Below are 24534 nucleotides of genomic sequence, written 5' to 3'. Positions count from 1 at the left end.
GCACGGGCCTTGTAAGAAAGGTTCTGATTGGTCCAGCAGGGGTTTGTCAGTCTCAGCTAGTTTGTTACATCACTTTTTATTTTGTGTTTTTTTGCCATTGCAGTTAATGGATTCCATTCGTCGGGTTCCCCTTTACATCATCCAGACTCAGTGCACATCAGTGTCCGGAAACCCAGTGGTGAACCCCAAGTGAGTGTTGGCTCCAATATCATTTTAGATGACAAAGGTGGAAAATCCCTTTACATGGGAACTGCATTACATTCTGCATCTGAGCACCACAAGCCAAAAATGCTATTTAATTATTTGGTAATATCCATCCATGTCTCCATGCTTTACTTTTCTGGGAATTCATCTTGAAAACACCCCCTGGAATTTTTGGCAGTGGCCATCTTGAATAAGGGCAGATGATTCATGTAGCATTTACTTCCTGGAATCCATCTGCCCGTAGCTCAGCCATTGGCTGAGCTGAGAATCCTCCCTCTCCTCCTGAAGACTCCTGGGATGTATGTCAACATTTGCCTAGGCATGGAAACCAGAAGTAGCTGAAGAAATGTAAAACAATAAAATAAAACAAGTACATATTATATACATTCCTTATCTATTAATAAATACTAGCATCATAGGGATTAAAAATAGTCCATGTTGATTGAGAGAGTGAAGTTCCACTTTAATTATTGAGATTATTTACTATTATTCATGATTTATTTAGTTAGCACAGCACTTTACAATATAAAGGGGGGCAGTATAATTACAATACAGTTCAATGTAGAAGGAATAGGAGGGCCCTGCTCCTGTCACTTACAGTGTAAAGGGAGGGGGAGGGGGTACAAAAGGTAAGAGCAGCAAGGGATGATCTGATACAGGTGTCCCAGAGGGGAGGTGGTACAAAAGGTAAGAGCAGCAGGGGATGATCTGATACAGGTGTCCCAGAGGGGAGGTGGTACAAAAGGTAAGAGCAGCAGGGGATGATCTGATACAGATGTCCCGGAGGGGGAGGTGGTACAAAAGGTAAGAGCAGCAGGGGATGATCTGATACAGATGTCCTGGAGGGGGAGGTGGTACAAAAGGTAAGAGCAGCAGGGGATGATCTGATAAAGGTGTCCCAGAGGGGAGGTGGTACAAAAGGTAAGAGCAGCAGGGGATGATCTGATACAGATGTCCCAGAGGGGAGGTGGTACAAAAGGTAAGAGCAGCAGGGGATGATCTGATACAGGTGTCCCAGAGGGGGAGGTAGTACAAAAGGTAAGAGCAGCAAGGGATGATCTGATACAGGTGTCCCGGAGGGGGAGGTGGTAAAAAAAGGTAAGAGCAACAGGGGATGAGATGATACATGTTTCCCTAAGGGGGAAATGGTGCAAAAGGTAAGAGCAGCAGGGGATGATCTGATACAGGTGCCCCGGAGGGGGAGGTGGTACAAAAGGTAAGAGCAGCAGGGATGATCTGATACAGATGTCCCGGACTGGGAGGTAGTACAGAAGGTAAGAGCAGCAGGGGATGATCTGATACAGATGTCCCGGAGGGGGAGGTGGTACAGAAGGTAAGAGCAGCAGGGGATGATCTGATACAGATGTCCCGGAGGGGGAGGTGGTACAGAAGGTAAGAGCAGCAGGGGATGATCTGATACAGGTGTCCCGGAGGGGGAGGTGGTACAAAAGGTAAGAGCAGTGGGGGATGATCTGATACAGGTGTCCCGGAGGGGGAGGTGGTATAAAAGGTAAGAGCAGCAGGGGATGAGATGATACAGGTGGCACAAGTGTAGTTTTTAGGTGGAGTAGGCTTCCCTAGCCATACTAGTGTGGGGAGTTCCAGAGGATGGGAGAGTTCTGAAGGCGAGCATTGGAGGAGGTGACAAGGGAGCTAATGTTTAAAAATGCCTCCTCTTCCCCTTCTTGCAAACTACACCTATATAAATGTTGAGGGACAAGGACCTTTTGTACAGGTGGTTGGGAGGGGAAGGTGACTTATGGTGGAATTTGGAAGCCCCTTTAGTGTGCTTGACCAGGTATTTTCCCTGACCCAGAGGAAGTCCAGAGGTACCTTCTTAGTACCCTATATCCATTCCCACAAACAGTTATTTATTTATTTATTTCATGTACTTATACAGCACCATCAATTTACACAGCGCTTTACATCTATATTGTACAATCACATCAGTCTCTAACCCTCAAGGGGTGTACAATCTAAGGTCCCTAACTCACATTCATACATACACATACTAGGGACAATTTAGACAGGGGCCAATTAACCTACCAGCATGTCTTTGGAGTGTGGGAGGAAACCAGAGTACCCAGAGGAAACCCACGCATGCACAGGGAGAACATGCAAACTCCAGGCAGGTGGTGCCATGGTTGGGATTCAAACCAACAACCCTAGTACTGCCAGGCAGAAGTGCTAACCAGTTAAAGTGGTTATACAGTGCAGAGTATTTCAGGAGAGGAGTCATGGTTTCTCTTTTCCATATCTCATTAGATTTCGATCTGCTGGTAACTCTGAGTGATATAAATATAGAAATGGAGCAGGTGAATTTTAGTAATTATGTCACAATTCTGTTTTTTTCTCTCATTTTATCTGTGTCACCAATGTCTTTGTGGTAGAATTAGAGGACATACTGCAGACCACAAATAGCTTGGAAACTTTTTCACTTTAACATGTACAGGTGAAACTCGAAAAATTTGAATATTGTGCAAAAGTGCATTTATTTCAGCGCAGCAACTTAAAAGGTGAAACTAATATATGAGATACATACAAGGGAGAGGTGCAGCGCTAACTAAATGAATAAATATACTTATATACTTGATAAATATAAATATAAATCAGTAAAAAGTGCTATTAAAGTGCAAAACGGTGACTAAATGATGGATATAGTCCATATCGTGCTCAGAATCCAAGAGAGTCCTTTAAGAGCTCCAATCCCTGGATTCGTGGATGAGGTGATAAAAGTAAAAATTGCGCACTCACCAAATGCGCAATTCAAATGCGCATTCAAAGCTGATATTCCAAGGTCCTCATATGGATCTGGTCAGATCTGGTCATGGAAAGCCCTCTGTCACCTGGTAGTGTATTCCACACATAGAAGAAAAGGCCGCTCTGCAGATGTAAAGGACTCCCACTGAGAACACTCAACAGCACGCCCACGTGCTAACGCACCTCCTCAGGTAGCTACCTGAGGAGGTGCGTTAGCACGTGGGCGTGCTGTTGAGTGTTCTCAGTGGGAGTCCTTTACATCTGCAGAGCGGCCTTTTCTTCTATGTGTGGAATACACTACCAGGTGACAGAGGGCTTTCCATGACCAGATCTGACCAGATCCATATGAGGACCTTGGAATATCAGCTTTGAATGCGCATTTGAATTGCGCATTTGGTGAGTGCGCAATTTTTACTTTTATCACCTCATCCACGAATCCAGGGATTGGAGCTCTTAAAGGACTCTCTTGGATTCTGAGCACGATATGGACTATATCCATCATTTAGTCACCGTTTTGCACTTTAATAGCACTTTTTACTGATTTATATTTATATTTATCAAGTATATAAGTATATTTATTCATTTAGTTAGCGCTGCACCTCTCCCTTGTATGCATTTTTATTGAGAAGGTTCATATGGTACCTCTTTGGTGTTCAGCTGCTGTTTTCTTCTTCTTTTATTTTAATTTTTGTGATTTTATACTAGTTGTTTTAAGCGCTCACTTATTTTGAAAATTACTAATATATGAGATAGACTCATTACATGCAAAGCAAGATAGTTCCAGCTGTGATTTGTCATCATTGTGATGATTATGGCTTACAGCTCATGAAAACCCCAAATCCACAATCTCAGAAAATGAGAATATTGTGAAAAGGTGGAATATTCTCGGCTCAAAGTGTCCCACTCTAATCAGCTAATTAAGCCAGAACACCTGCAAAGGGTTCCTGAGCCTTTAAATGTTCTCTCAGTCTGGTTCAGTAGGAATCGCAGGGAAAGACTGCTGACCTGACAGTTGTGCAGAAAACCATCATTGACACCCTCCATAAGGAGGGAAAGCCTCAAAAGGTAATTGCAAAAGAAGTTGGATGTTCCCAAAGTGCTGTATCAAAGCACATTAATAGAAAGTTATGTGGAAGGGAAAAGTGTGGAAGAAAAAGGTGCACAAGCAGCAGGGATGACCGCAGCCTGGAGAGGATTGTCAGGAAAAGGCCATTCAAAAGTGTTGGGGACTTTCACAAGGAGTGGACCGAGGCTGGAGTCAGTGCATCAAGAGCCACCACACACAGATGGATCCTGGACATGGGCTTCAAATGTCGTATTCCTCTTGTCAAGCCGCTCCTGAACAACAAACATCGCCAGAAGCGTCTTACCTGGGCTAAAAAAAAACAGACCTGGTCTGTTGCTCAGTGGTCTAAAGTCCTCTTTTCTGATGAGAGCAACTTTTGCATCTGATTTGGAAACCAAGGACCCAGAGTATGGAGAAACAATGGAGAGGCCCAAGGACCCAGAGTATGGAGGAAGAATGGAGAGGCACAAGGACGCAGAGTATGGAGGAAGAATGGAGAGGCCCAAGGACCCCGAGTATGGAGGAAGAATGGAGAGGCCCAAGGACCCTGAGTATGGAGGAAGAATGGAGAGGCCCAAGGACCCCGAGTATGGAGGAAGAATGGAGAGGCCCAAGGACCCTGAGTATGGAGGAAGAATGGAGAGGCCCAAGGACCCGAGTATGGAGGAAGAATGGAGAGGCACACACTGCAAGATGCTTGAAGTCCAGTGTGAAGTTTCCACAGTCTGTGTTGATTTGGGGAGCCATGTCATCTGCTGGTGTTGGCCCACTGTGCTTCATTAAGTCCAGGGTCAACGCAGCCGTCTACCAGGAGATTTTGGAGCACTTCATGCTTCCTTCCGCAGGCGAGCTTTATGTGGATGCTGACTTCATTTTCCAGCAGGACTTGGCACTGCCCACACTGCCAAAAGCACCAAAACTTGGTTCAATGACCGTGGGATTACTGTGCTTGATTGGCCAGCAAACTCGCCTGACCTGAACCCCATAGAGAATCTAAGGGGCATTGCCAAGAGAAAGATGAGAGACATGAGACTGAACAATGCAGAAGAGCTGAAGGCCGCTATTGAAGCATCCTGGTCTTCCATAACACCTCAGCAGTGCCACAGGCTGATAGCTTCCATGCCACGCCGCATTGAGGCAGTAATTGCTGCAAAAGGGGCCCAAACCAAGTACTGAGTACATATGCATGCTTCTACTTTTCAGAGGTCCGATATTTTTCTATATACAATCCTTGTTTTATTGATTGCATGGAATATTCTCATTTTCTGAGATTGTGGATTTGGGGTTTTCATGAGCTGTAAGCCATAATCATCACAATGATGACAAATCACGGCTTGAACTATCTTGCTTTGCATGTAATGAGTCTATCTCATATATTAGTTTCACCTTTTAAGTTGTATTACTGAAATAAATTAACTTTTGCACGATATTCTAATTTTTTGAGTTTCACCTGTATTTCTGAATGGAGGAGGATTGATTGAACTGAGACATGTGGATGTTGGCCCGGGTTTTGTCAGGGTGCAGCAGGTGGGGTGTATGGATTTTACCTGATTAGACTGATAGCTAATTATTGATCATAGGGAACATCAAACAGAGGAGCTCAGAGAAGTCTGTGAATTAGAATGAAATGGTTATTAGATTTCTCACTGGGGAATAGAATGGAAATGATCTCCTCTGAAGTAGAAGGAAAACACAACATGAGGACCACTGATAGCACTACATTATTGGCTCCTTTATTTGCAATGAAAGAGAAGCTAATACACACTGCCTGACACCCCCACCAGTTTTGTGTTCCTGCCCCACCCACTTCATTACATCATGATTAAGGAGGGCTGAAATGGAGATGTCAGTATTGGGGTAAATAGGAAGGTAGAATGATGATGGTTTTAAGGGTATCTGTTCTTTGTACAGCACTGCGGTATATGTCAGAGCTATATAAATGTATAACAATAGTGTTTACCTGTGGTGGGACATTAGAGTGTAAGCTCCTCTGGTGCATAGACGAATGAATGGCTCAGTGTTCTCTGTACAGCACTACAGACCATGTCAGAGCTATATAATAATAATAATAATAGTGTGTAACTGTTGGCAAAAAAATTAGAGTGTAAGCTCTTCTGGTATAGCGAATGATGTGACTGGCTCTGTGTTCCCTGTACAGCACCGCGGTACATGTCAGAGCTATATAAATGTATAATTATAGTTTTTTACTTTGGTGGAGAAATTAGAATGTAAGCTTCTCTGGTTCAGAGACCAATGTGACTGACTCAGCGTTCTCTGTAAAGCACTATGGTATATGTCGGAGCTATATAAATGTATTATCATAAAAATGTGTGTTACTGTGGTGGTGACATTAGAGTGTAAGCTCTTCTGGTGTGGAAACTGATGTGACTGGCTCAGTGTACTCTGTACAACACACTATGGTATATGTCGGAGCTATATAAATGTATTATAATAGTAATATATGTGTGACTGTGGGGGACATTCGAGTGTAAGCTCTTCTGGTGTGGAAACTGATGTGACTGGCTCAGTGTACTCTGTACAACACTATGGTACATGTCGGAGCTATATAAATGTATTACAATAGTAATATATGTGTGACTGTGGGGGACATTAGAGTGTAAGCTCTTCTGGTGTGGAAACTGATATGACTGGCTCAGTGTACCCTGTACAACACTATGGTATATGTCGGAGCTATATAAATGTATTATAACAGTAATATATGTGACTGTGAGGGACATTAGAGTGTAAGCTCTTCTGGTGTGGAAACTGATGTGACTGGCTCAGTGTACTCTGTACAACACTATGGTATATGTCGGAGCTATATAAATGTATTATAACAGTAATATATGTGTGACTGTGGGGGACATTCGAGTGTAAGCTCTTCTCGTGTGGAAACTGATGTGACTGGCTCAGTGTACTCTGTACAGCACTGGGGTATATGTAAGAGCTATACAAGTGTGTTACAGTATATAAGTAATAGTGTGTGCCTGTGGGGGGACATTAGAGTGTAAGCTCCTCTGGCACAGAGACTGATGTGAGTGGTTCAGTATTCTCTGTGAAGCACTACAGTATATGTCAGAGCTATAGAAGTGTGTTCTAATAATAATCGTGCGTACCTGTGGTGGGGAGATTAGAGTGTAAGCTCCTCTGCTGCAGAAACTGATTTGATTGGCTCAGTGCTCTGTGCACAGCGTTTCAGTATATGTCAGAGCTGTACTGTAGAAGTGCGTTATAATAATGAGAGTGTGTACCTGTGGTGGGGAGATTAGAGTGTAAGCTTCTCTGGTGCAGAGACAGACGTGACTGGCTCAGTGTCCTCTGTGCAGCAGCATGGTATATGTCAGAGCTATATCAAGAAATAATTGGAATAAATTATACTAAAATGGCACCAAAGCAATATTAGGAATCATTCCAATCAATATGTTATCACATGTTGCTGCATTATAATTAGCAATGTTGGTGATGATGATTGGCTTTTGACTGAGCAGCCTGGGAGGACTGGAATTCCTCTGCTATCGCCCGTGTGACCCCAGTGTGTGTGTGAGTGTGTGTGTGTGTGAGTGTGTGTGTGTGATCAGCTGGGATCCCCGTCCTCCCTGACACACATTGGTGGAGGGAGGTGTGAGAGATTTTTTTTTTCTTTTTTTGGCTGAACACATCTCGTGTGCTGCTTGGCTGGGCACTGTACGCGGGCTGATGTGGTCATCCATCCGGGGTTTGTGGTGCTGATGCTGCGGATGTTGCAGGACTGATGCTCTGATCCCTCTACCTGATCCAACCTGCGCACACACACGCTGACTGTACCATGTCCGATATTGAGACTAGCTTTGACGATGCCTCTTGTCTGTCCCCCCAGAGCCCCGGCTCGCCGTCACCCACCAAAAAGCAGAACAAGGAGACCATCATCACGGTGAGTACCCCACACGTCTCTTGTTACCATGACGATGTGTCCTCTCCGGCACTGACCCTTCTTATCGGCAACCAACATGGAGCAGATGCTCAGCTCTCCGCAGCTTCTTCCTTCACTACAAGTTACTAGTCAAAAAAAAAAATGGATGTCAGGGAATAGTGCCATTGTTGATGTGTGTATTTCTTTAATTAGAGGGTGAAAAGGAGAGGATGGGGGCACCGAAATCACGTCCTCGGGGGGGGGGGGGGGGGGAATGAGATTATCATTAAAGTAAATGCAGTATCCAGGTAACAGGAGGTAATGGGAGAATCAGGGGCTGTAGAGATAGCGGGGTCCCTTATTAGGGGAGTGCAATGAAGGCACTCAGAATGGATACAATGCAGGATGTATAGAAATATACATTGTATCTATTTTTATATAAACAGCATCGGACATATAAATATATACATTGTATCCATCTGTATAGGAAAAAAAAAATCAGGACACCGGAGGTGATGGGAGATGCATTGTATCTACCTGTATAGAAATAGCACAGCACATATATAAATATATACATTGTATCCATCTGTATAGGAAAAAAAAATCGGGACACTGGAGGTGATGGGAGATACATTGCATCTACCTGTATAGAAATAACACAGCACGTATATACATTGTATCTACCTGTCAGCACATATATAAATATATACATTGTATCTACCTGTATATAAAAAACACAGCACATATATAAATATATACATTGTATCTATCTGTATAGAAATAACACAGCACATATATAAATATATACATTGTATCCATCTGTATAGGAAAAAAAAATCAGGACACCGGAGGTGATGGGAGATACATTGTATCTACCTGTATAGAAATAATACAGCACATATATAAATATATACATTGTATCTACCTGTATAGAAATAATACAGCACATATAAATATATACATTGTATCTACCTGTATAGAAATAATACAGCACATATATAAATATATACATTGTATCTACCTGTATAGAAATAACACAGCACATATATAAATATAAACATTGTATCTATCTGTATAGAAAAAATACATCACATATATAAATATATACATTATATACAGATAGATACAAACAGCACAGGACATACTGTATATAAATATATACATTCTATTTATCTGTGCATATACTGCACAGGACATATATACATTGTATCTATCTGTATATAAACCGCACATGGCATATTTAAATTGTATATATTTGTATATAAATAACACAGGACATATATAAATATATTCATTGTATCTATCTGTAAATAAACAGCAGATAACATATATAAATTGTTTCTATTTGTATATAAATAATACAAGACATATATAAAAATATACATTCTATCTGTATAGAAAAAAAATCAGGACACATCTCAATATATGCATTGTATCTACCTGTATATAAATAAGGACATATATACAGATAGATACAATGTACATATTATATATGTCCTGAGTTATTTATATACAGGTAGATACAATGCATATATTTATATATGTCCTGTTTTTTTCCTATACAGATAGATACAATGTAAATTTTATATGAATAACTCAGGACATATATAATATATACATTGTATCTATCTGTATATAAACAACATGGGACATATAAATATATATACTGTATATATCTATATAGAAATAACACAGGACTTATATAAATATATACATTGTATCAACCTGAATATAAATAACCCAGGACATATGTTAATATATACATTGTTTCTATATAAACAGGGTGGAACATATATGAATATATACATTGTGTCTCTCTGTATATAAACAACACAGGATATATACATTGGGGTTTATTTACTACAGCTGGGGAGTGAAAAATCAGGCTCACTTCTTCATAGAAACCAATCAGCTTCCAGGTTTTATTGCCAAAGCCTATTTGAACAAGCTGAGGTTAGTAAATAAACACCATAGTATATATCTGTATATAAACAGTGCAGGACATATAATTATATACATTGTACCTGTCTGTATATAAATAAATCAGGATATATATATATATATATATATATATATATATGTCTGTATACAAACAGCCCAGGACATATATAAATGTATACATTGTATCTCTATGTATATAAATGGAGCAGGCCATATATAAATATTCAGTATATCTATCTGTTTTAAACAATGCAGTGTGTGTCTGTGTGTGTGTGTATTGGCAGTGTGAATACATGGTTCGTTCGTTGACGTCCTGTTCGATTTCCTCCCCTCCTCCATATTGCGGAGCTCCCTCTCTAGAATTGGTGTCTTTGGGTCGTTTCCAGCCCTCTGCCCCAGTTATATAATGAAATGGGAAGGATTGTTTGCATATTGTTCCATTTCCTGTAGGGGTGGAAATGTCTGTTTAATCATCACTCCGGATACATTTAGACTTTTATTAGTATTTTTTGCTGTTTGAGTTTTCCTGAGCAATGCCATAAAAAAAAGTCATTGTTGATGTTGCAGGAGGTGTCTGTGTTCTGCACTGTGCACAGCATGTGTATAGAGATCAGGGGAGATAGGGAGCAGTGACAATCATCTGATTGGTGCTGATGGAATTGGATGGAAGATCTTTGCTCTGCCCCCACCCCCACAGGACCATTACCAAGCTAACCTACAGAGTCTTACTTCTCTTGCTGCATTTTTTTGTAACATAAAATACATTGAAAGGTGAGGAGCCAGGAGCTCAGTGCAATCTCATTGATGGATCCCTCGATGGATGAATGAAGTCAATCGGTTATTGAGTCTCATCATTCAGTTTTGGGTGAACTGACTCCACAGTAACAGTACAGGTATGGCAGCAAAGACTTCTGTTGCTGAACCAATCATAGCATCACCATAATAATAGCACAGAGCATTTTTTTTCATAGTCACTTCAGTGAAGCTGAGATGGTCGTCTATGCTGTATTAGTGAGGGGTCTAATGCCCTGACCCCCCCACCAACCATATGATACCCAAAACTACAGCCACTGCTGGCCTCCCTTTCTGCAAAATCATCACCACTGAGGAACCCACCACCATGGCATAGACCATAAATGGATAAGGCATTCTTTTTGGGCTTCAGTGTTACTATTCTTTTACTCCCCCCCAACACCTCCACCACCTGCCCTTCATGTCACCCCATCCTCACCACCTGAATCCCATGTGATCCCAACCTCCCCACCTGCCCCCCATATCTTCCTATCCTCACCATCTGCTCCCCATGTCAACCCATCCTCAACATCTACCCCCCATGTCACCCTATCCTCACCACCTACCCTCCCATGTCATCCCATCCTCATCACCTGTCACCCTATCCTCACTACTGCCCTCTATGTCACCCCATCCTCACCACCAACCTCCCTCCCCATGTCACCCTATCCTCATCACCTGCTCACCCATGACACCCTATTCTCACCACCTACCCCCCCATTGAGGTCATTCCATCCTCACCACCTGCCCCCCATAACCCTGTTCTCACCACCTGCTCCCTATGTCACCCCATCCTTACCATCAGGTTAACACTTGCCCCCCATGTCACCCCATCATCACCATCTGCTCCCCAATGTTAGCCCATCCTCATCACCTGTCCCCCGTATCACCTCATCCTCATCACTTGTCCCTTGTGTCACCCCATCCTCATCACCTGTCCCCCCATGTCACCCCATCCTCATCACTGTTCCTTCGTGTCACCCCATCCTCATTTCCTTTCATTTGTGTCACCCCATCCTCATCTCTTTTCCTTCGTGTCACCCCATCCTCATCACCTTTTCTTTGTGGCACTCCACCTTCATCACCTGTCCCCCGTGTCACCAAATTTTCATCACCTGCTCCCTAATGCCACCCAATCCTTACTACCTGCCCCCCCCCCATGTCAACCCATCCTCACCACATGCCCTCATGTCACCATATCCACACAACCTGTCTCCTGTGTCACCTCATCTTCATCACCACCTACCCATGTCACCTCCATTTTCTCTCTTCTACCCCCCTCATGTGAACCCTCATATGCCCCCCATGTCTCCTCCATGTTCCTTTCATCTGCCCCCCATATCACCCCATCTACTTCCAACCCCTCCCCCCCTCTGTACGCACTATAGGTGTCCTCTATATCACCCCCATCTGCCGCTTATGTTCCCCTTGGCGGTGCAGGCAGTGTGCCCTCCTCTGGGTGTACTGAGGCGGATGTGGGTTGCACTTTGCGGTCATTGAGCTGGAAATCCTCGGAGCTCTTGTATCATATTATGTAATCTTCAGATCTGCACAGCTCAGTTACGTTCTAAATCTGCAATGAGTCGGGGAGAGAGCTGTGATGCAAAGCAGACTGCTCTGCCAGGATGTCTGCAATAAGAACTGTCTGTGATGACAACCAATCAGATTCCGAATGCAATTTTCTAGTTCAGGTTTGAATGACTGCTGAGTCGAGTAACACTGACAGTTCTTAATTCAGCCACTGGGCCTTTTTTTTTTTTTACCAGAGTGATTTTCAGGAAGCATGGTCATACAAGGAGTAAAACCCAGCAACCAATCAGAAATCATCTAAAAACATAAATACAGAGGAGGTGCAGCGCTAAAACAAATTCTTAAATATATTTTTGCATATAACAAAAAGTCCAATCTAGAGCTTTTATATATGAGAGATAAAAAGTTCACCAGCCAAGACCCAACAGATATCTGATAGGTTCCCAGGAAACCACCAATGGGAAAAGCTCTTCACCAACACCAATCACACTGTGCCTTACCAGATGGTATTGACCCCCAAAGGAAAGGTCCATATGTGCTATGTGCAGGGGCGGACTGACAACTCATGGGGCCCCCCGGCAATAGGGGATCATGGGGCCCCTGTGTCCTTGCCCAAACTCAAAAAAGCCTATGAAAAAGGTACCAGGGGCATCTCATGGGGCCCCCTATTAACCCCCGGACCCTCGGGCAGTGCCCGAGTTTCCAAATGGTCAGTCCGCCCCTGGCTATGTGCTTCCTGGAAGTGATCATTGGACTGAATATATTCCTTAAGGATCCTGGTCTTCAATATAAATCTTCCAGATACACCTGAATAAATGTAATCCTCATGAGGATAATCCAAGGTGAAGGAAAAGAGGAATCCTCATAGTGTAGTAAATATTGCATTTTTAATGTCTAAATATAGTATTAAACTTACATAGTAATATAATTAAAACAGCATGCCACCATATCCAAAAATGACTTGTTTCCAACCATTAAGATGGCCACCACGTTCCGGTGCGTGATGACGTCACACCCTCTAGCTCCAACCAACGCGTTTCGTCATCAATGATGCCCCTGGCACCTCCTAGTGCTGCAACTCCTATATATTTATGTTAATGTATTGTAACCTGCAATATTGTGCTAGCTGCTTATGTGGGGGTATACCCACTGAACTTTTTTTTCCCATAATACATTTTTATTTGGTTTTACAAATATAGTTACAACAACAACAACAACAACAACAACAACAACAAAAAAACAAAAAATAGGACTGTGAAAAACTACACAATATCACAGTATAGGTGCTGCTGTAAAGTTTAACAAAGAGAAAAAAAAAACCTTGAATAATTCCTAACAATCCTGCAAGTTCCACGAAATATTCATTTTAGAGTATTACCCACTGAACTTGAATAGACCATAGCGCGATATAGTATAATTTTTATTGATCTAAAAACATAATCAATGAGGGTAGAAAATGTTCATGAAGTTTAAAAACCAAATAATTCAGCAATTAAACTATAGGAACCTCCTGCGCTACTCAAAAAATGGATCAATAATGGACTAATAACAATTATGGGGAGGAGGCTGCTGACACCCTACCAAATGGATAATGTGCAAAATATAATGTGAATTGGTGCAGCGCTACCCCAACACTACGCTACTCCCTCACTGTCTTATCCCAAAAATGGATGAAATAAACCATTAAATGATGTACAATAAATACGTAAAATAGAATAGAATGCTCATAAAACAAATTCAGCAATTGGCGTTGCTGTGGCTGCAGCAGAACTACAACTCCCAGCATGTGAAATTAGTTAGATCGCTGTGTGTGTAGATATTCTGTTTCTCTACAATTCCTCCATCAACATCTTAGATTAACAAGAAAGATTCTTTTTTTGAGTTCTTTTATGTTTTAACCTGTTCATGCCTGCCGCACACAAATGTGCGGCCTCCCGGCGTCTGGGCCTAGACCCCGAGCGGCCGCACATTTGCATTCTATTAAAAAAGGACATATGTGCCGAGAGTGCGCGCCCTGCGCGCTCCCAGCACACGTCTGGTACTCACGGAAAGGTCCCGATCTCCTCTTTCGATCTGGACCTTTCTCGATCATGTGACCACCGTCCCGGCTTCTGGAACCCTTAAAGGGCCGGGAGGCACTGGCGTGAAGGGGTTAATGACTGATGTGAATGTACAATACACAGTATTGACAGAGCTATATAAGTATCTATAATAAATAAATAAAATAAATATTAACCCTTAACCTCTTGGCGCCAAGCGAATGCAAATGTGCGGCCTCCCGGCAACTGGGCCTAGACGCCGAGCGGCCGCACATTTGCCTTCTATTAAAAAAATACATGTGCTGAGAGTGCGCGCCCTGCGTGCTCCCAGCACACACATTCGGTACTCACGGAAAGGTCCTGATCTCTTCTTTTGATCGGGACCTTTCCGATCATGTGACAGTGAATCACGGCGGTCACATGACCCTATAATCCCGCCCTGCCTCCCAGCTTCTGGAACCCTTAAAGGGCTTGGAAGCGCCGGCGCCAAGAGGTTAAAGAACGCCTTGCATTGGCTGCCAACCCAGATCCCATCGCTATGTAGGTTCAGACCTCCTGCTGCTTCCCTGGCTACATCAGCCTTTCCATTGCTGGTCTTTGATCTCTCACAGACCTGTATGTAATCATTTATCAGTCAAGTTTATACCATAGGAACATCTCCTGTTGAGGCAATGTGAGCAGAATCTGGACATACAGCCAGGGACGGTACCAAGGCTGCAGAGAACAATAGTCAGGGGCTTATTTATGATGCAGAATTGCTATTTCACTATTAGGCCCCTTTCACATTTGAACGTAGCGGGAATTTGTTTTCCCGCACATGTTTTTTTCCACTTGTCCTGCATAGGGTCTTCACTCCCGGACATTTTATGGAATGTGTGGCAAAGCCACAGAAAACGCACTTTTTGCAGTGTCTTTCAGAAACGCACTGTGGCACGCGTGTGGTGCCGCACAGAAAACGCGCTACAAACAGGTGGTTAAAAAACGCCCCATAAAAAGTTTTGGATCTTCTTTGGGGCATTTCTTGAGCACAGGGCAGCCCAGGTGAATAGGCTGCCCTATGCGCAAAAAAAAATTATGCAGGAAGAGAAGTTCCCACTACCCTCAGGTGTGAATGGAGCCGAATGGACTGCCCTACGCACATCAAACACCCCATAGAAGCTCCAAACCTTTTTTCTAAGCAAAGCGTGGGGAGTTTTTTTTTCGCCACACTTTTCCACTGCGTTTAGGCAAAAGGCGCGTCTGCCCGCAGTGCTTGGGGTGTCATTAACAATTAACGGAAGCACACATGTGACACGTGTTTGCAGTGCGGTTCTGAAAAAATGCGTGCATTCTGTGACTTTGTCGTGCATTCCGGAAACCTAGATGTGTATGCGGCCCTAGGAGCTCTGCGTGCTTTCTCTGCCCGAAGGTAGAAATATTGGGGAGAAATTAGTGTGGCAGATCCAGTTTCATTTATAGCCGAAACACTTTGCGCATGATCTACTCCGCCCAAAGGCCTCATTCACACTTCTGTGTTTTATGAAGGTGCACAAAAGTGCATGAAATGCAAGAAAAACGTGCTTGCCATTCATTTGAGTTCAACATTCTTGCAGCAACTTATGAAGCCATCCACATCTTGGCCCCCAAATACATCCAGGACTGGTGCTACCACTAGGCATACTAGGCAGCTGCCTATGGCGCGCACTGCTGCCTAGGGGCGCAGCCACGGTCGCTTGCTTCCCTGCTCTACACCATGGTCGGATCTAGGGGGGTGCTGGGATGGGCTTTGGGGGGATTTGGGTAAGATGGGAGGAGTTTTTGTTGGGAAGGGTAATTTGGAGAGGGTTTAGCTAGAGGAGGGATTTGGAGGGAAGTTGTCATTGGGGGGATTTGGGCTATGAGGGGGATTGGGGGGGGGGGATTTGTGCTAGTAGAGGGGATTGAGGGGATTTGTGTTAGGAAAGAGTATTTGGGGGGATTTGTGTTAGGAGAGGGGGATGGGGGAAATTGTGCTAGGAGGGGGGATTGGGGGGTTGTGCTAGGAGAGGGGATTTGGGGGTAATTTGTGCTAGGAGGTGGGATGGGGGGTTGTGCTAGGGGAGGGGATTTGAGGGTAATTCGTGCTAGGAGGGGAGATTGGGGGTTATGCTAGGAGGGGGGATTGGGGGGTTGTGCTAGGAGAGGAGATTGGGGGGTTGTGCTAGGAGAGGGGATTTGGGGGTAATTTATGCTAGGAGGGGGGATTGGGGGGTTATGCTAGGAGGGGGGATTTGGGGGGGGGAATTTGTGTTAGGAGAGGGGATTGAGAGAAAATTTGTGCTAGGAGAGGGGGATGGGGGGGTTTGTGTTTGGAGGGAGATGGGTGGGGATTGTGCTAGGAGGCGGGATTGGGAGTTGATGTGCTAGAAGGGGGGGATTTATGCTAGGAGGGGGGATTTAGGTGGGGAGGAAGGATTTGTTCTGGGAAGGGTAATTTGGAGGGAGTTGTGCTAGGAGGTGGTATTGGGGGGGATTTATGCTAGGAGGAGGGATTTGGGGGAGAAGATTTGTGCTAGGGTGGAAAATTTGAGGAGAAAGAGGATACGTGCTAAAAGGGGTGTAGTAGAACTATAGGTGAAGTTTTTTTTTTTTTTTTTGAGGGGGAGGGGGTGCAAGTAGCTCATCTTGCCTAGAGCACAAAATAGTCCAGCACCGGCCCTGACTACATCACTAACCTAGCCTTAAAATACCAACCAAATCATTCTCTTCCTTCCTCCCAAGTCCTCCTGCTCTCTAGCTCCCTTGTTGCCTTCTCCCATGCTCGCCTCCAGGACTTCTCCTGGAGCCGCTCCCATCCTCTGGAACTCCCTTCGCCAATGTGTCTGATTATCTCCTACTTTGTGCATTTTTAGGCGATCCCTAAAAACTCATCTCTTTAGAGAGGCCTATCCTGCCCCCACCTAGCAACTGTACATGTATTTTCTCCATCAGCCCATCCCCCACAGTTATTACCTTTTTGTATCAATTAACCCTCCCTCTTAGATTGTAAGTTCTAATGAGCAGCGCCTCTGATCTCTCCTCTATTCATTTGTATTGTAATTGTCCTGTCTGCCCTTATGTTGTAAAGCGCTGCATAACTGTTGGCACTATACAAATCCTGTATAATAATAAATAATAATTAATTATAATGAACAAATAATTGTTAATGGCACCCCAAACGCAACAAGCACACACGCAATTTAATACATGCTTGAAAAATGCATCAAAACGCGCGGTTAAAACAAAATGCTCCGTGAGCTACATTGGAGCGTTGGTCGTGCACAGAATTGAATGGGCTTTCCTTTGCGTGTTGCTAAAATGCAAACAAAATCGCGCTTTCACAAAATTCTAATTGTGAATGACGCCTAAATCTCATTATTCTTACGAAGACTGGCATTCATTTTTATTCTCCTGCCGCCTTATGGTTTTTCTTTTTTTTTTTTCACTGTTTTTATTAATTCAGCAAAACCTTAAGAAAGACTCTGCAGCAAACCAGACGAAGAGCGCCAAAACGGAGGTCATGGTGGAATACGTTACATTTAAGTCACAGTGCGGACTTCCCCTTTAACCGCCTCCCCGATGTCCCCTATCTGACAGTGACGTCATGGCGCTCCTCGCCTCTAGTTAGCACAGTCTGTACCGCCGTCAGCTATGTACAGCGGTTGATGAATTGTGTTTGCTTATCCCGGCTGAACCCGGGCGACACGTGAAGCGTCAGCGCACAATCCGAGTTGTCAGGGGTTGTCAGTCCTGACTCATCCTGTACTTTTTCCAGGAGAAGCCGGAGCTTTGTCACCCCGGAGCTGACTGTGAACGCTGAAATCTGAACAGAACGCCAATAGCTCACCGATGTGTTCACACGTCATTCATGGCTTGACGAACCACCAGGCTTGCGTTTTAACCCTTTCCTTGTCAGCATCGTTCCCTGCCACTGGAAGGCTATCATGTCTGTGGTCGGGTTACTAGAAAAAAAAAACTACCAATAGAAGCTCTGCAAGACCAAATGATTTATTGGCTTGCACTGAAAAATATCCGACGCGTTTCGGGGGCCAGAATCCAGGAAGGAGTGAACTGATATTCTGCACCATCCACCATTTCTTCTGGACGGGATTGGGTGGGCTTGGCTTTCCACTATTATGCACAATTAGGTCTCATGCACACTGGATGTTTTTAATGCTGCTCTTAGGGACATCTAGCGGGGTTTTTTCTGCGTCTAAGACGCATGTAGCGTTTGAACGTTCATTCATTTTAATGGTCAGAATAAAGTATTATTCAGGTCAATGATATGAATCAATGCCCAAGTGCTTTACATGTCTAAACGCATTGCACGTTTGCAAGAATCAAGCGTTTTTTTCTTCCAAAACGCCACTACCAGGAGGAAAGGAATCTAGGAGAGAGTCCAGTGTTCATGAGGCCTTGAAGAAAATCTGTACAGCTCTTCCTCAAGGGTCACCATATGCATTACAATCTGAGTTTGCAATTTTTATACAGTCAATTTCAGATTTACCATAAATCAGTAATATGAGGACATACACTATATTGCCAAAAGTATTGCCTTTCCACGCACATGAACTTTAATGGCCCCCCAGTCTTAGTCCGTAGGGTTCAATATTGAGTTGGCCCCGCCCTCTGCAGCTATAACAGCTTCAACTCTTCTGGGAAGGCCGTCCACAAGGTTTAGGAGGGTGTCTATGGGAAGGTTGGACCATTCTTCCAGAAGCACATTTGTCAGGTCAGGCACTGATGTCGGGGGAGGAGGCCTGGCTCACAGTCTCCACTCTAATTCATCCCAAAGGTGTTCTATGGGGTTGAGGCAGGACAGTCAAGTTCCTCCACCCCAAACTGACTCCTCCATGTCTTTATGGACCTTGCTTTGTGCACTGGTGTGCAGTCATGTAGGAACAGGATGAGGCCATCCCCAAACTCTTCCCAGAAAGCAGGAAATTGTCCAAAATGTCTTGGTATGACGACGCCTTAAGAGTTTCCTTCACTGGAACTAGGGGGCCAAGCCCAACCCCTGACAAACAACCCCACACCAAAATCCCCCCTCCACCAAACTTTACACTTGGCACAATGCAATCAGGAAAATACCATTCTCCTGCCAACTGCCAAACCCAGACACGTCCATGGGATTGCCAGACAGAGAAGCTTGATTGGTCACTCCAGAGAACACATCTCCACTGCTCTAGAGTCTAGTGGTGGCATGCTTTACACCACGGCATCCAATGCTTTGCATTGCACTTGGTGATGTAAGGTCTGGATGCAGCTGCTCGGCCATGGAAACCCATTCCATGAAGCTCTCTATGCACTGTTGTTGTGTTAATCTGAAGGCCACACCAAGTTTGGAGGTCTTTAGTTATTGACTCTGCAGACAGTTGGCGACTTCTGCGCACTGTGCGCTTCAGCATGTGCTGACCCCGCTCTGTCATGTGACGTGGCCTACCACTTGGTGGCTGAGTGGCTGTTGTTCCCAGTTGCTTCCACTTTGTTATAATCCCACTAACAGTTGACCGTGGAATATTTAGTAGCCAGGAAATGTCACGGATGGACTTATTGCCCAGGTGGCCACCTATCACGGGACCACGCTTGGAGTCACTGAGTTCCTGAGAGCAACCCATTCTTTCACAAATGTTTGTAGAAGCAGTCTGCATGCCTAGGTCCTGGCAATTCCGGGACAGTTGGCAAGTATAACACAATGCAAAATTATCATGGGGCCCCATGCACCTGGGGTGCCCAAGCATTGCGACGGTCCTGCCTAGCACAATGAGGAGCGTATGAAGTTTTTGGGGTTTTTTTTTCCTCTCCTGAATGCGCTTGCACTGAGTTTTTTTTTTATTTCTGCCTCTAAATGCCTGTAAATGCCTATGTGTACATGGACATAGAGTGGCATTTAGGGGCAGAAAAAAAAAAGTTAAACATCATTAAAAGCGGCATTTTGTACGCCTAGTGTGCGAGGCCTTAAAATGAACCTGTTCTCCCTTGTAGACAATTAAAAGCAAGGTTCCTACCAGATGTCAGATACAAGAAGGGGCTCACTACTAACTTTATTGGTAAGTAGTGCCTGTCTGTGTGCCCCTCTGATGTAGGTTCCATTTTCTTGCGAAGGAAACCTGACTTTCTTGACTAAGCCCTGGTTCACACTGGTAGGACTTCAGGTGTGACATGCGATTGAAAAATCAGACCTGAAGTCTCATCTAATGTATTTCTATGGCACTGTCTTAATCAGTGCAAATTCAAAAATAGTTCCTGCACTACTTTTTTCCAATTTCATTGCGACTTGCATTGACTTCTGTTAAATGACGTTGCAAGCCGCAGTGAAGTCAGAGGTACATATATATATATATATATATATGGAACCCCCCCCTTTAAGGATGGTATTGCCATAGCACAGCGGCGGGCGCTCGGCGCATTCCATAATGAGCCGTTCACTCCACGGATTACTTTCTGTCGCCGTCAGCTACTCCAGCTTCGCATGTAGCGATTCACATCCCAAGGAAAAGACCTCCAACCGGTTCTTTCAGTTTCCCTGGAAACCGTCAACGTCTGCGCTCAATCAAGGGGTGACAGCGTTGAAAATAGTCAATTATTACAGGGGACCTTTACAAAGGGGTTTTTACGAGGTGGGCGGGAGTCTGTCATTCAAAAAGATTCAAACGTAGAAATTCTGTGTGGAGACGGAACAAAATCCCCAATTAACCCTCCGCGTCTAAACCCTCTTCTAGTCCTGCACGGGAAAGACAGCGATGGAAGGCCAGGCGCATGATATAGATGTGTGTGTGTGTTTTATATATTTATTATATACACAAACACACAACCAATATGTATGTATTATCTAGATTGTAAGCTCCCAGGATCAGGCCCTCCTATCCCTCTTGTATTGAACTGTATTGTTGCTGTATTGTCTCCCATTATATTGTAAAGCGCTGAGCAAACTGTTGGCGCTATATAAATCCTGTATAATAATAATAATAATATATAAATCCTGTATAATAATAATAATATATAAATCCTGTATAATATTATATAAATCCTGTATAATAATAATAATATATAAATCCTGTATAATAATAATATATAAATCCTGTATAATAATATTATATAAATCCTGCATAATAATAATAATAATATCCATCTTCTATATTCTATACATATCATGTGTATATAGGGAGATAATCCAAAAGTTATATATATATATGCACTTTGTGTACAATTATTAGGCAAGTGAGTATTTTGACCAAATCATCATTTTTCTGCCTATTGTCCAACTCCAAGATGTATAAACTTGAATGTTTATTGGATTTAGGCAATTCAGGTGATGTGTATTTGTGCAATGAGGGAGGATGTGGTCTAAGGAGATCAACGCCCTATATCAAGGTGTGTATAATTATTAGGCGGCTTCCTTTCCTCAGGCAAAATGGGCCAAAAAAGAGATTTAACTGACTCTGAAAAGTCAAAAATAGTGAAAAGTCTTTCAGAGGGATGCAGCGCTCTTGAAATTGCTAAGATATCGGGGCGTGATCACAGAACCATGAATGGAAGGCTTTCGACTGTAATTGAACAGAAGGGTGGCTATATTGCTCACTGATTTCTTTTTTTAATGTCAGAAATGTTTATTTGTACATTTTGAGTTTTTTGTTCACTATTATCACTTTAACAGATGAATAAACAAGATGGGATAATTTTCATTTAGTTGCATAATAATTCTGCACACTAATATGGTGGGGAAGAAAAATCCAGTCGGCTGCACATCCAATACAATTACCTTTATTTGGACATATTCAAAATAAACACTCTACAGCAGGGGTGTCAAAGTCCATTTCATTGAGGGCCATATCAGCATTTTGGTTGCCTTCAAAGGGCCGGTTGTATTTGTAAGACTAGAGCACCCCACCCCCCCATACATCAGATGTCAAGAATCCCCACCCTCTCTAACATCACTGTGCACCCCCTTTGGGGGCAGAGCTGGGAAGTAGAAAGTGCAGGGTCTGGAGGAGGACCAAAGTAGGAGTGGAGTCAGTTACCAGAGTCTGCTGAATGCTGAGACCAGGGTAGGCGGAGATGAGGGGGTGCCTTAGTTGCAGTGAGAGGTGCAGGATCTGGTGGAGGAGTTCTGTCCTCCTCTCTGCTACCGACTGCTGAGACAAGGTGGAAGCAGGGACAAAGGGGGGGTACATGAAATGGCCTAGAGGGCCAGATTCGGCCTGTGGGCCTTGTGTTATGACACCTGTGCTTTACAGTTTACAAAAGAGGGAACATAGCACTCCAGCTAATGCATTTCACGCCACCATCAGGGATTAATCATAGCTATGTGCTGATGGTGCCATGAAATGCGTTAGCTGGAGTGCTATGTTCCCTCTTTTGCACACTGTGGAGTGTCTATTTTGAATATATCCAAAGAACGGTGATTTTATTGGATGTGCAGCCGACTGGATTTTTCTTCCCTACCATGATGTCTGCTATGAACAGGGCCAGCACCTGCTAGTGTGCAGTGGAGGTGATACAGGTGGAGACCAGCCTTGAGCGGTGGTTACTCTTCATTCATCTCCACACTAATACTTGCCCAATAATTGAGCACACATAGATATTCTCATAAGAAAACCAAAACCTCACTTTTACTTTCTTAAATATTCAGATTTGAGGTTTAATAACATTTTGGATTGACTGAGGGCACTGTAGTTGTTCAATAATGAAATTAAATTTGTTTTATCAATTAACAAAATGGAAAGTAAATGAACAGAAGATAAATCCAAATCAATATATGGTGTGGCCACCCTTTGCCTTCAAACCAGCATCAGTTCTTCTATGTACACTTGCACACAGTTTTTGAAGGAACTCGGCAGGTAGGTTGTTCCAGACATTAAATCTCATAGTTACATAGTTAGTCTGGCTGAAAAAAGACAAAAGTCCATCCATTTTAACCATTAAAAAAAAGTTATAATCCTACACCCACAGTTGATCCAGAGGAAGGCAAAAAAGCCCAGAAAAGCACGATCCAATTTGCTCCTGCAGAGAAAAAAATTCCTTCCTGATCCCCGAGAGGCAATCGGATATTCCCTGGATCAACTTTACCTATAAATGTTATATCCAGTTATATTCTGTGTATCCAAGAAAGAATCCAGGACTTTCCTACAGCAATCCACTGAGCTGGCCACAACCAACTCTTGAGGGAGTCTATTCCACATTTTCACAGCTCTTACTGTGAAGAAACCTTTCTGTGTTTGGAGATTACATTTCTTTTCCTCCAGACGTAAAGAGCGCCCCCTTGTCCTCTGTGATGACCTCAGGGGGAATAACTCTACACCGAGTTCACTATATGAACCACTGATGTATTTATACATGGTGATCATATCCCCCCTTATGTATTATACATGGAGATCATATCCCCCCTTATGTATTATACATGGAGATCATATTCCCCCTTATGTATTATACATGGAGATCATATCCCCCCTTATGTATCATACATGGAGATCATATCCCCCCTTATGTATCATAGATGGAGATCATATCCCCCCTTATGTATCATACATGGAGATCATATCCCCCCTTATGTATTATACATGGAGATCATATCCCCCCTTATGTATTATACATGGAGATCATATCCCCCCTTATGTATTATACATGGAGATCATATCCCTCCTTATGTATTATACATGGTGATCATATCCCCCCTTATGTATTATACATGGAGATCATATCCCCCCCTTATGTATTATACATGGAGATCATATCCCCCCTTATGTATTATACATGGAGATCATATCCCCCCTTATGTATTATACATGGAGATCATATCCCCCCTTATGTATCATACATGGAGATCATATCCCCCCTTATGTATTATACATGGTGATCATATCCCCCCTTATGTATTATACATGGAGATCATATCCCCCCTTATGTATCATACATGGAGATCATATCCCCCCTTATGTATCATACATGGAGATCATATCCCCCCTTATGTATCATACATGGAGATCATATCCCCCCTTATGTATCATACATGGAGATCATATCCCCCCTTATGTATTATACATGGAGATCATACCCCCCTTATGTATTATACATGGAGATCATATCCCCCCTTATGTATTATACATGGTGATCATATCCCCCCTTATGTATTATACATGGAGATCGTATCCCCCCTTATGTATTATATATGGAGATCATATCCCCCCCTTAATCTCCTCTTCTCAAGAGAGAATAAATTCAGTTCCTCTAATCTTTCCTCATAGCTGAGCTCCTCCATGTCTCTTATCAGTTTGGTTGCCCTTCTCTGTACTTTCTCCAGTTCCCCAATGTTCTTT

General features: G+C 43.3%; 1 protein-coding gene across 1 annotated transcript in view; it reads left to right on the top strand.

Moving 5' to 3' along the window:
• The first annotated feature begins 7575 nt into the window (after positions 1–7575).
• Positions 7576–24534, top strand: part of GAS7 (growth arrest specific 7) — a 78894-nt gene continuing 61935 nt past the window's right edge. Inside the window, exon 1 of the mRNA XM_089657914.1 lies at positions 7576–7940. Within this exon, the coding sequence (XP_089514040.1) occupies positions 7836–7940 (105 nt within the window). The 5' untranslated portion in view covers positions 7576–7835. The remainder of the gene's footprint in view (positions 7941–24534) is intronic.

This window comes from Staurois parvus, unplaced genomic scaffold (assembly GCF_062004578.1).
Source record: "Staurois parvus isolate SC_StPar_1 unplaced genomic scaffold, SC_StPar_1.0 ptg001041l, whole genome shotgun sequence".
Lineage (NCBI taxonomy): Eukaryota > Metazoa > Chordata > Amphibia > Anura > Ranidae > Staurois > Staurois parvus.
Note: the sequence above shows the minus strand (reverse complement) of the source record. Positions and strands in the feature narration are given on the sequence as shown.